Source organism: Haliaeetus leucocephalus, unplaced genomic scaffold, assembly GCF_000737465.1.
Source record: "Haliaeetus leucocephalus isolate CR32 unplaced genomic scaffold, Haliaeetus_leucocephalus-4.0 Scaffold339, whole genome shotgun sequence".
Taxonomy (NCBI): domain Eukaryota; kingdom Metazoa; phylum Chordata; class Aves; order Accipitriformes; family Accipitridae; genus Haliaeetus; species Haliaeetus leucocephalus.
The window spans coordinates 6,798,421-6,810,707 of NW_010972775.1; the positions used below are offsets into that span (position 1 = coordinate 6,798,421).

Consider the following 12,287-nt stretch of genomic DNA (forward strand, 5'->3'; position numbering starts at 1 on the left):
GGGGAGTGGGGTGGGGCGCTTCCAGAGTTGATTAAAATGATGCTAAAACCATTACATCTAGCAAAATGAAAAGTAAGCATTCATCCTTCTACTTTGTTCCTAAACTTGACCGACAAAAATTTTCTTACTTCTCTTTCAGATTTCCAGCATATTTTCATTTGTACATAAAATTAAGTGCATAAGCTGAAAGCTTATGTATTTTACTTCCAGCACTAGACTAAAATATGACTGGACTCCTCATTCCCCTGAAAATAGTTCCTGGCTCTTTAAAAACAGACACATACATTTAGCTGTTTAAATGCATGTTATGTGTCTTACAAACAAAAAACGTCCTGCAGTAGTGTAAGCTACAACTAATGCCCCCCCCCCTCCAAAGATTTTTGGGTAATGAGCACTAGTTAAAGAGCTATTACAGTAAATTTCCTCAAGAACCATCTCTACCTGTTTCCAAGCATCTCCTAACACTCAACAGAAACATTATTCCAAAACAGTAGTATCTCTGTTTTGCTTTAAAAATAAGGCCAAAAATACTGCAATTACTACACAAGGACAAAGTTCATTTTACATTTCCTCTCCACATAGTCCAAACCCACTATAATTTTATGCTGCTTTTATACTCACATATATCAAAAAACAGAGCATAAATATGAAAGAAAACAGCTCTCAAGAACAGTAACTAAAATACAGACACTGAGAGCACAGCACAAAATAGTCAGGTAAATCTCTGAAGCAATATGCTTCCAGACTGGGCTAATGCTATGCATGTTGGCAAATACACCCTGCCAACTAAAATGTTTGCAAAAGGTCAGTTCTATTCTAGATAAGACAACAAAGTTTAAATGGGGAAAAAGCTGATAGAAAAACAACTGTGATAGAACAAAATGCAAAAAAATCAGAACAGCAGGAGAGTATAATTTTTCTTGATTTAGCTTAATTTGTCCAGTAAGCACCGAGTATTTCAAATTGCAAGATGATACAGGAAACAACTTGATACTGTCACTGTTTCTAGGTGATGGAAACTTGTTAAAAACTGACAGCTGCGCTTCCCAAGAAACGCAAGTGTTGTTCACTGTGTGCACTGTGACACCATTGTTTAACATCTGTGCTCTGTCAGGGCCCCCTTTACCTAACTTCCTCCCTGCCCCCCCTCCCACCTTTTAAAGTATACCTAACAGAAGCATTTTTAAATAACCTTCAGTCACAAAATGTAGTTAGCTACACACTAGTGCCATCAACAGTGGCTATTACTTCAGAACAAAAAAAGACGGTCTGCAACACACAGTTAGAATGTTTGTTTGCACAGAAAAAGTTTTGAAAAATATGAACATGTAGGCTCTTTCCAAATGTGTTTTTAGCATATCTCAAACTGTTTAGCATGAGAAGATACTAAGAGCCAAGAAGCTCCTTCCTACGTACATTCAAAACAGTGTTCATTTTTGTCCTATATTCCAGTTTTTCAACTTGATTTGAAAACAGACAGAACAAATCTCTTGTGCAATATATAAACTGACAGCTATATTACAGAAATCAACCTCATCCTTCCAGAAATAATGATGACCTCTACAGGGATTTCTTCAAGCTACCACATCTTTCTTGCTGATGCTGAAGCATTAAGCATATCAGAAAACATTTTTTACTATTCTAGTACCCAGGTGAGGAAGGCAGCATAAGAGAGACAATTCCCAAGTGGGAGTTCTTTCAATTGGTGAAGGGCAGCCCAGAGATGCAATTTGGCAGGCTTGCCAGCACCTGGCTGTAAATGCCACTTTTCAGGATGGGTCACACCAAAAGCTTATGTAGCTTAACAACTTGTTACTGCCAGCAGTAAGGCCAGATAGGTAAGAATGAGTATATATCATACTTCCTCCCAAGTACTCCCCAACTTAGGGTGCAGAGACCCCTTCTGCTCATTCCAGCTTTTTAAGTACAGCTCTTAACAGATGATACAAAGTTGCCTTATGTTATCTAACATTCTATATTTAAGATGCATTTATCCTTTGCCTAAACAGTTGTTGTTCTGCCCATCTTGAAAATTATATGCATCTTTTAAAACTATACTTAACCTTTAAAACATGATCTGCTCAGAGAGCTCCTCATCAAAACCAGGACACACACACACACACACATATATCTATCTCTCTCTCTTATATACTTAATACCTAATTCGATATTAGCTGGCTATAAAATTTCCAAGTCTCTAGCACTGTATCTGGAGATTTGTAAGATTAATTCTCTGTATTCTTTTCAAAATTGACTATGGATAATTTGCCATCCTCCACAAGTGAAAAAACCCATACAAGCGTAATGAGTCCTTTTTATTAGTAAATTAAGAAGAGCGTGTTCTAGAATCTGAGTTTTATAAAGACTGTTCAAGAGACATCTGTGAACTTCCTCTGGACTAAAGAAAACTACTTTGACAGACTGTTCAAATAGCAATTGTTATGGAAATTCTATATCCAGGAAAATTGCAAGCACAGTGGTGTACATACCAGTATGGAATACTGAAACACGGACAACACTGAAGACCCTGCCAGAACTCAAAGCAATACAGAAGCAAGTCTGTTGGCAGATTTCTGTACTCTAGTGCACACCTAGGAGTGTCAAGTCTGTAGTTAAGCTTGTATGAAAGGACTAAGAGGATTCCCCTGGAATTCTCTCCTCATTAACATACAAACACTTGGCAGAACAGAGTCTAAATAAAGACTCATTGTTTTCAATACATTTTTAATGTCCTCCTTAAGCTCAGTTTGAGGACTTTTTGCACCTTTTCTTCCTCAGCTTGTTGCTCTCAAGCGTTTTTTCTTCCCCGTCCACATTTTCCACCAACTTTTAAAAAATGAAGCAGTTGCAATTAATTTGATCTTACAGCAGACTTTAACAAATAACCTCTACAAAGAGAAGTTGCTTTTAATATGTTTTTCTTCATGTGGCTCAGGGCCCAGGTCTTCTGATCTTGAAAGGGACATATCCAACAGGAAGACAATCCATGCCAAGGTAGCTCTTGTTCATGAAGTAGATAAAGCAGATGCATTCAGAGTTAAGATAACTTCAAAGTTCCTTCTCAGGAAGGATTTAATTCTTCTGACAGTGTAGTCCATAGGGAGGAAGTAACCATCGATCTAAACCACTGTAATAGGACAGGAAAGCACTAACACTAAGGTCAGTCAGTCATAGTTTCAGTTTTGATGGATTTTATTTTTTTGTTGTTCCTCCTTCCACAAGACCTTTTCACACTGCATTAGAAATGCATACCAAGAAATGAAGGTTTTAAATCTGACAGAGACCTCACAACCTTCACAATCAAATCCCTGCATCTGGGACCCTGCTTTTTTTCCCCCACTAATATGGAGTTCCTACTTCAAAACAAACTTTGATGCCTTGTGGTCCCTTCAAACAATATACATGGAAAAGAAGCAAAAATGTCTGTAATCCATAACCCGAACCAGATATACATGCAGGTAAGATCTACCTTGCAATTTTATTAGTCCTTACAAGACTAAAAATCTTGAAGGTATAGTGTTATTTTCCCCTTGGTCAAACAAAATGTTATTAATAACCAATCAGGCATATCTTAGTTTTATGGAACAGCCAGCTGCAATTTGTTTTTCAGAATTTTCATGGCATCTGAAAAGCTTCAAATACAGGCTCTGAATTTGGAATTTGCAACAGATCAATCCTAACTTCTGTTCCATCATCTCTGAGCACTCAGCAGATAAACTTTTCTCTTAAAAATATTTAGTAGAATCTGAAATCCTACACTGCATTTCTATTTCAATAGATTAAAATGTCCAACAAACTGTGGAAATGCAAAACAGGACAGATTTATGTTATTCAAGGCTAAAGTTTCACATAGCAGAAGAAAAAAATCCAAACCATACAGTAGATCACTTCTCTGTGAATTCATATCAAAGTAGACTTACCCACTTCAGAATTATCATGCATGTCCCACTACCAAGTTCAAATATTAAATTTACATTCCAAAAGCTCAACCTGCTGTGCAATACACCTTACTCTGTGGGAATTAAATGTATTCAGAAACATAAGATAACATTTAAAGAAGGCTAGTGAGTAAAATGAAAAGCCTATGCCTAAATAAAGCAAGATTTCAACAAGTTTACCCAGGTCAGACATTCAATAGGAGCTGTGCTACTAGTCATCTCAAATATCCTTGCACCTAACTGCTTTCTAAAACCAAAATATAATTACATATGCTTCAATAACATATATCACTATCAAACTTACATTGTCATTCATACAACCATGCTCTAAGATTATGTTTAAAAAAGGGATAACACTGAAGTTAAACGTTCAATTTCTCCTGAAGTCTAAGAAAATTTGGATCACTATCAGCTGCATCTCTTGAGAGAAAGAATGCTGTATTACTACTACCATAGTTCTGCATCACATTTGTCACACTGTATAAATCCAAGCACTCCTACAACTTATACATCACATTAAATAGTTGATTTAAAAATAGTACAATGCTGCCATCACCTGCCGTTGCTGGGCTGCTGTGGAGAATGTCTGGAATGGTCTGAAGGCTCTGACCTCTGGTCAGGAGATCGTGAACGACTGCGGCGGGGCCTGTCATGTGATCGGTTGGAATGATCTGATGCCAGCGACTGAATTTCTGAAATGTCTGTTAAATAAAAGTTGTTTTTTCATGAAATGATTGTAATTAAAATGGTGGCATGACCTGCTCAAATGGAAATAAGCTTTTGCAGAGAATTTTTATGAAGATGTTAAATCCATGTTTATTATTTCAAAACAAGTAAACTTAATATTCCTGAAAGAACAATTACAAGAATAGGAACTATATCTTTTTCTCTCTTTTTTTGAACGTGTGGATTTCAATCACATTCAAACAAGAATTTACCCATATGACAATCGTACTCCTAACTCTTCTCCTCCCCACCCTCTCATCCCACTCCGGTATTCCACATCTTCATAACACAGGGAATTCTTCTCTCCCTTTGGAAGTCAAGTTTATTTATACTCACCATCTCTTTCTGAAGCATTAGCAGAATGAATACTGTCAGAAAGATCAGGGACATTCAACAGCGTAGCTCGTTCATCTCGCTGAACAACCATCTTCAGCTTGCCTTTTGACCTTTCTATTAGTGTTTTTGCATCTGCTAATGACATATTTTCTGTCACTGTGCCATTTATCTGGAACAAAGTAAAAAAGAGCAGATATAAACTTACTGAAAAAAAACCAGTGAATCTCCAATAAAGATAGTGGTTTTCTCTCTGATGATATTTAGAAATAGCTAGAGGTATTTATCAAATTACCACAATACAATGGAAGACTATTGGGCACATCCAAACTATAACATAATATAGAAAATTTTTTTTAATCTTTCAAAGACAAAGCCTCTACCACTAATACAAAAATTTTAAAATATTAGTTATGTTTTTCAAACCAGCACTGCTAAGGAATGGTGTATTTTCTGCACCAAGACATTTACAGCAATATCTTGAAATAGAAATTGTTAGTATGAATTAAAAATCCCTGGGTTTATTGATCTCTACCAAAAAAAAAAAAATCAATCAAAACTTAAACTGAAGGAAAGTTCTAGTGTTGCTCAATACCACAATTCCACAACATTATACTGTATAACTAAGCGCGTAGGGCCAAAGTCTCATAAATTCCCAAATATTTTCTATTATGCATTTACAGTGGGCATTATTTGTCTGATTAAGGCCTGGGGAGTAATACCAAAAAAACCCAAAAAGGCTTTATAATTTTCCTTTCCTTAGAGAGGTTGATTTATACTTATATTTATTGATCTTTGAAATAATTTAATAAAAAAATGATACATCATCTACTAAAAATAATTATGCTATTAAGAGATAGCTAATTCTAAGAACAGTTACATCAATGAGTTTTCCCTTTGAACAACCACCACCACCATTTACTATACCTTCAGTACAACATCTCCTTCCTGAATATTGCCATCTCTTGCTGCCAGGCTATCCTGAGATATTTCTTTCACAAATATGTGGCTTGCCAACCGTAGACCATACTCTTTATATAAATAGCAATAAAAGAAAAAAGAAAACTGATGAAGCTACAGTAAAAGAAAAAAAAAGAAAAGAAAAAAAAGGAGGGAGGCATCTGAAGATTTACAACACTGCTTTACAATACATTTACACTGGAAACACAGAGAGGAGAGTGAACTTGGCACATGAAGGTCTGTAGTGGAATTACACTATGGATTTACCATTATATCAATCTCTTCCAACTTTGCCTGTAGTAATAGCTGTTGTTCAATACCTTAATTTAGATGCTACCTACAATTTTCCCTCTTTCAAACAAGACAGACACTGAAGACTCAACTAAAGTATATGGAAGGTATGTAGCCACTGACTACCAGATGTCAGGTGCACAGTTGGTATTTGTTTACACTATACAATAATTCATCCTTATTTAAGCACATGTATTTTGGAGTATGAAAAATACCACCAGAAATACAATAGCAGTTTTTAAGTTTTTAGCTAGCTACTGGTAAAATGGGCTAGCAAACTGTTAACAGCACTGTTCATACAGTCCATGAAGCCCTTAACACAACACTGACTGAAGCAGTTGACCTTTAAAAACTAGCAAAAGTCTTAGCAAGAAAATTACATACTAGTTACCTTCATTCTTCCTCGATTTCACCAGTGTTACTTTGGTAGGTTTTGCAGGCTGACTGGAAGTAACCGACCTTCTGTCTGATCTCGGTGATAAACTTCTCTCTCTGCTAGCACTTCGATCTCTTACCCAGCTCTTCTCATGCCTTCTGTTGGCACTTGGACCACCACGGCTGCTTCTTGGATCACGTATCTCTTCATCATAGCTATCATCCTCATTTTCAGACACTGGTTCAGGTTCCGGTCGAGCCACTGGAATCTGAATTTTCTTCATCCTTCGGATAGTCTACAATCGAACACTAGATATCAGCCTCTGGCTGTGTAATGCTAATGGTATTACTAAATGTCAGAAGCCAAGCTAATCCCCAAAGTCAAAAGAAAACACACAGATGTATTAGTGAATGCTCTAAATTATTGCATCCTCATTATAAAATTCTATCCAACTAATACAGGAGACTCATCAATACATATTACTAGAAACTCATTTCTGAGGTGAGGGGTATGTTTGTTTTTACAGTTGTTTTAGTCCTTTTTTGCTTCTGCAAAAGTGGCAAAGGGATAATAACAGCCTCTGTAGCATAATGCAATATTCTGTCTTCACAGAGCTGCATATTTGAATGCCCTCTCTCTTTGCTTGAACTGACAAATCAGCTACTAGCACTGCTAAAAACTTTTTGCTAACATGTAATCTACTGTATACTCAGTACGTTATTGACAGTAATTCTCCTCAACTATGAAGCTTCCCAATCTTCCAAAGCAATGTTTATGCAAGCCACAGAGGAAGGGGAACATTCCCACTGAAAGTTCAAAGTTGGTTTGCACTAAAGTAGTCAGCTGTTTCCAGAATAAGACCCAACTCTGTTTAGAGGTTTATTTGCTATGTTACAGAACTGAACCAAGTTAATACCATAAAGTTTTCCTTAATTGTTTTTCCCCATATAAATCTACACACTAAATACTTAAAATACTGAAAGCCCTGCACAGCTCGCCACATATTGTGTAAGCTTTAAAGAATTGCTGAATCTACAAATGCAAAACACAACACAATTTTTTGCAACTGTAGTAAAGCAGATGAGCACTCAAAATTGTCAGCACAAAAGCTTTTCTACAAGCCCTAAAAGTCTGTTTTCCTGAATTAAGAAATTGTTAAACATTGTGCATTTGTGTTCTATTTTTTGTAACATAAATAAATCTCAAACTTCTACCAAAGGCCTGATTACTACCCTTTAGTGATGACCTGTTTTGTTTTGCAAAGTTCAAAAGCCAACCACTTTGAATAACCCTACAAAATTATAGGAATCAAGGTAATTATACTTTATTTTGGCAAACTGCTTGCTGAGCTTAAAAAGAACTATGTTAGTGCCTGAACAGTGGGTAAAGTCCTTTAGCATACACCAGCCTTTGAAAAACTTGATAAAAATGCACTCAAAGCAAAGAAATATTAAACAAAGCTGAGAATTGAGCTTTTAGCAAACTGAGAACCGTACCATAAAGAAAAGGAGTCTGAAGTATCCAGTGCCACACTACCCAAACATCACCAGTCACATTTAAAAAAAATTTCAGTCACCCACATGATAAACATGTCACAATCATCACTTAAACCTGAAGCATCACACAGGTATTATTCAAGTACCTTGCATCATGCATGTATTTCATAGCAGACATTACACCACTTCACTTTTGCTCTATAACTACGGAATTTAAGTAAGCTTAAAATCTTCAGGACATTCACTTACAATTTTGGCATTCTTCCCACTTTTCCTCAGCTGCTGAACAGCAAACGCATGCTCGACATTATCCATTGAAACTCCATTAACCATTGCAACACGGTCATTTTCTCTAAATGAAAAGCATCACAACGCACAGTATAAATACTTTAGGCCAAGGGGAAAATACTGGGGAATGAGTGTCCCTGAACAAACTACCAGTATTACAAACCTACTACACAAACAGTTACAGACAGATATCTCGAGAGTAAAACAATTAAGAGGTTAAGCTTCCACTGACAAAAATGAATGCCCCCCAAATCAGAATTCAGGTATAGTTTGGCACTTACTGTAGCAGTCCTTCTGCTGGGCCTCCTTTCAGCACATCAGAAATAACTATAGATGTCTCACCACTCTGAAAGTGAGGATTATCTCTTCCTCCAGATATTGCAATACCAAATCCAAATCCAGGGGCCTATAATGTAACAAGAGAAATATTTTTACTCTCTAATATTTACATGGTCACAACTCACATTCCTGCATCAAACAAAAGATCTTACAAGATGAATACAACTTTTTGTAAGAAAGAAGTATCATTGAACCATGCAATGCTATGCAATCCAAGAAGAGGAAAGAGATTAAAAATAAATTAAAAAACCCACTTTTATTAGGCAGAGAGTTTCAGACTGACTACCCAATCTCTCCCAAGAGCAAAATATTAGAGTTCCCATTTGCATTTTTATGTCCTGGGCCTCAGTTGGTCATCAGTAAGGCCTCAACCTTCAGTAAGCACAACATACCACACCACTGTGTTGAGATACTGATTCAAACCCTTATCACTTCCTGCAGTACTTTCTTTGATATTTCACATTATGGTATTTACCCAGCTTGACCTCACTTAGCTCAGGAACTGACAGGATCGTAGCACACAGTAGTATGACTGCAGGCTCAGTTCTTAGGAATAACACCAAGATCACTTGTACCATTAAATACATCAAAACCTTGTCAGCACTTGCAAATCATCTGCATCTTAACAAAAGTAATTTGCTTCAATCTTTTCCCTCTAGGGTGACCTGCCACTACAGCAAGGTCAATGCCTCTAAAAAGTTATTCCTCTTATTTTAAGATACAACAATGCTGCTTACATTTCTGCCTGGAAGCAGTGAGGGTGGGAAATAAACTTTCTAAATATAATTGATTTGCAAAACTATCTAGCTCTTCCATCATTGCCCAGAAAACATTGTCAGAAGGGTATTACTGTCCAAATGCTTTATTTTGCCTAATAATTTATTTTGAAATTTTTGACTATGCAAAACACAGTCACTGGATGGAAAAGATCAGGTTTCAGTCAATTCCTCCTCTCCATTTCACACAGCATACGCTCCACACTGGCAGACTTATCCCTTTCTTTTTCAGACTTTTCGCCAAACATGACCCAGCTTTAGCAATGGGTTTCATAACCTTACAGTGACAGCAGAAGCAACATGGCAGTCTGCATCTGGCTGTAAGACACATGATGTTCAGCTTTTTGGACAGTAATTACTGCTCAAAAAACCTGTTTCCTATTTCCCCCCAAAATAGAGATCATAAAAAGATGGTCCAGATTTAGCCTGTAAGCAGTGAATAGGACCATGCAGTATTAAAAACAAAGATTTGGAGATTCACTGTTCAGAAATTGACTTCAACAGTTAACAAATACTGTTGCAAGGTATGAAGAAGATAAGTTGGTCTAACAAGTGTGGGGTAGTGGGGACAGGTACACCTTACCACTTTTACATTCATCTTAATTCATTAAAAGGAAAACTGGACATCTTTTCAAGATATGTTCCAGCCAAAAATACATTTCAACCAGAAATCATGGCTGGGAATCAAGAATTACTAAGTGAAACCCTGCGCCACACAGGAGGACAGTCTAAAGGATCATAATGGCTACTTATGACCAGAGCTGAGGTTTTCTTTCCATTTTATTTTTCAAATAGTTGACAAAGAGAATACGTAATAGCCTGTGAAAATATGTAACAAACCCCCCCTTCAAAATAGTAGTATTTCCCCCTTCTCATGCCAGTGCTTCATCTTTCGGTTTTCCATTACTCTAACAAACAGAATTCAGTTTGCACTATATTTGGGTGGGGAAGGAAAGGGAGAAGGGAGATAACATAGACATTTATGTCAAACTTCATTTAAATGTTCTCTATCTTTCCTTACACCATAAAACAAAAAAATTCCCATAGTTCTCCACTCCTGAAGAGAAATACAGTCCTCAGGCTAAGGCCAGCAGAGATGCAGAAGCTCACTGTAAACCTAATCTTGCTGCTTGCCTTTATTTTTTTAGAGTAGATTTGCAAACCAAATCACCAATATTAGGACAACTAGTTTCATACTTTAATGTTGTTCTTTTCAAGAAGCCCTGAAACAATGCAGTCTCATATACAGACAGCAGTGAAACAAGACCAGAATAAAGGCTTTCTAATAACATAAATCAAAGTCTTAAGAAATACTCCAAATTAGAAAGTTCAAATCAAACCCTAAATCTTTTTGAAAATTTAAGAGCTCAAATAAGAAACCTTCCAGTAAACCTCAGCCTACTACTTCTCATTTTATCCTGCTGCCTACCATCATCTTAAGAGATAAATGATAAACTGAATTACCCTCAGAAAACTGAATCTAGCCCCTAGGCATGTCTGGAAATACTAAGATGTTGATCACTACAGGTTATACAAGATATAAACACATATCTTAAGTAAAACCGCATTTAAAAAAAAAAAAAGAAATCTGCCCCATCACAAATTCACCTGTCAGATGTTGTAGTGACAACAGAAGAACAAACTGTACTATTTTGCTCTCCCACAGTAAGGCAGCATGGGAGAAGCAGGAAGGTACATACATACCTGGTTTCTGTTCTTTGGGGGAAGGAGACACATCTAACACAGACACACACAACTTGAGCTCCAAGTATGAAAAAACACACAAAATATATGAAGTGCATGGTTCCTCCTTAAAGTCCTTCACACTTAAGTATATAAAACCAGAAGATCTCCCAATAAAAGATAAAACTGTCGCTACTTGATAAGCTTTAACTGAAGTTGAGACTGGCTCAATATCTTAAGAGCTAAGCAGCAGTCCAGGAAGTTGGAAAGATAGTAAAGAAAGGGAACAAACCCTCTTGGTTAGAAGTTCAAGCCTCTCCTCCCCAAAAATAGCTTTTAATAAGTCTTTTGACAATAGTGCTGGAATTCACTAACTACTGTGTTAAATCACAGCACAGTCAGACTGCTTATATGCTCTGTTCCAGATTCTCTAAGCAGACGGATAAAAAAGTTTTAAAAAAATCTCATGTTTGAACCATATCAAAGTGTCTGAACTGACACATGTATACTGCAACTACTGGGATTAAGCATACTCTGTCCCTAATTTGTAATGACATCTCTGGAAAGTAAAGGTCATCAGAAGAAACTCTTCAAAAGAAGTGAGCAAAGCTGCATTCTTCAACAAGAGCTTCCTCTGTAAAGCACTCCCTTCTCTTTTGTAAGGCTCATCTTCCGCAGTTTATATGCCATACTATCCCCTTTTTAAAGGGCCATTACAGGATCAAAACATGTTCATAAAACCAAAACATTTATCTTTTTAAGGCATGTAACAACACTTCTGAGCTGCCATTAATTGGTTTATAAATCAGTAACTGCCCCCTGTAACAATACAGACATATTTTTAAAATGTTTAATACCTCAGACACTGACATATTAAAAAAAACTAATCAGGAGACTATACAAATAGAATACTTTATATATAAGATAGAAGAATATCTTATATATAGTACCTGCTAATGTGGCTTTTTTTTCCTTCAGAAAGAAATTGCATATAAATAATATCTACTTTCCTAAAATTTTATGATTACTACCAAAACCGCTTTGTTTTTACAGTGTTGGCTACCTTTATGGAGCCCAAGAA

At 36.5% G+C, this 12,287-nt stretch overlaps 1 protein-coding gene across 1 annotated transcript in view; it reads right to left on the bottom strand.

Annotated features, from left to right (window-relative positions):
* The window catches only part of TJP1 (tight junction protein 1), a 165,758-nt gene that overhangs the window by 29,894 nt on the left and 123,577 nt on the right, over positions 1-12,287 (bottom strand). The window contains exons 4-9 of the mRNA XM_010571747.1: positions 8,690-8,814; positions 8,370-8,472; positions 6,640-6,919; positions 5,925-6,028; positions 5,001-5,169; positions 4,495-4,639 (exon numbers count right to left, since the gene is read on the bottom strand). Of these exons, the coding sequence (XP_010570049.1) occupies positions 4,495-4,639; positions 5,001-5,169; positions 5,925-6,028; positions 6,640-6,919; positions 8,370-8,472; positions 8,690-8,814 (926 nt within the window). The remainder of the gene's footprint in view (positions 1-4,494; positions 4,640-5,000; positions 5,170-5,924; positions 6,029-6,639; positions 6,920-8,369; positions 8,473-8,689; positions 8,815-12,287) is intronic.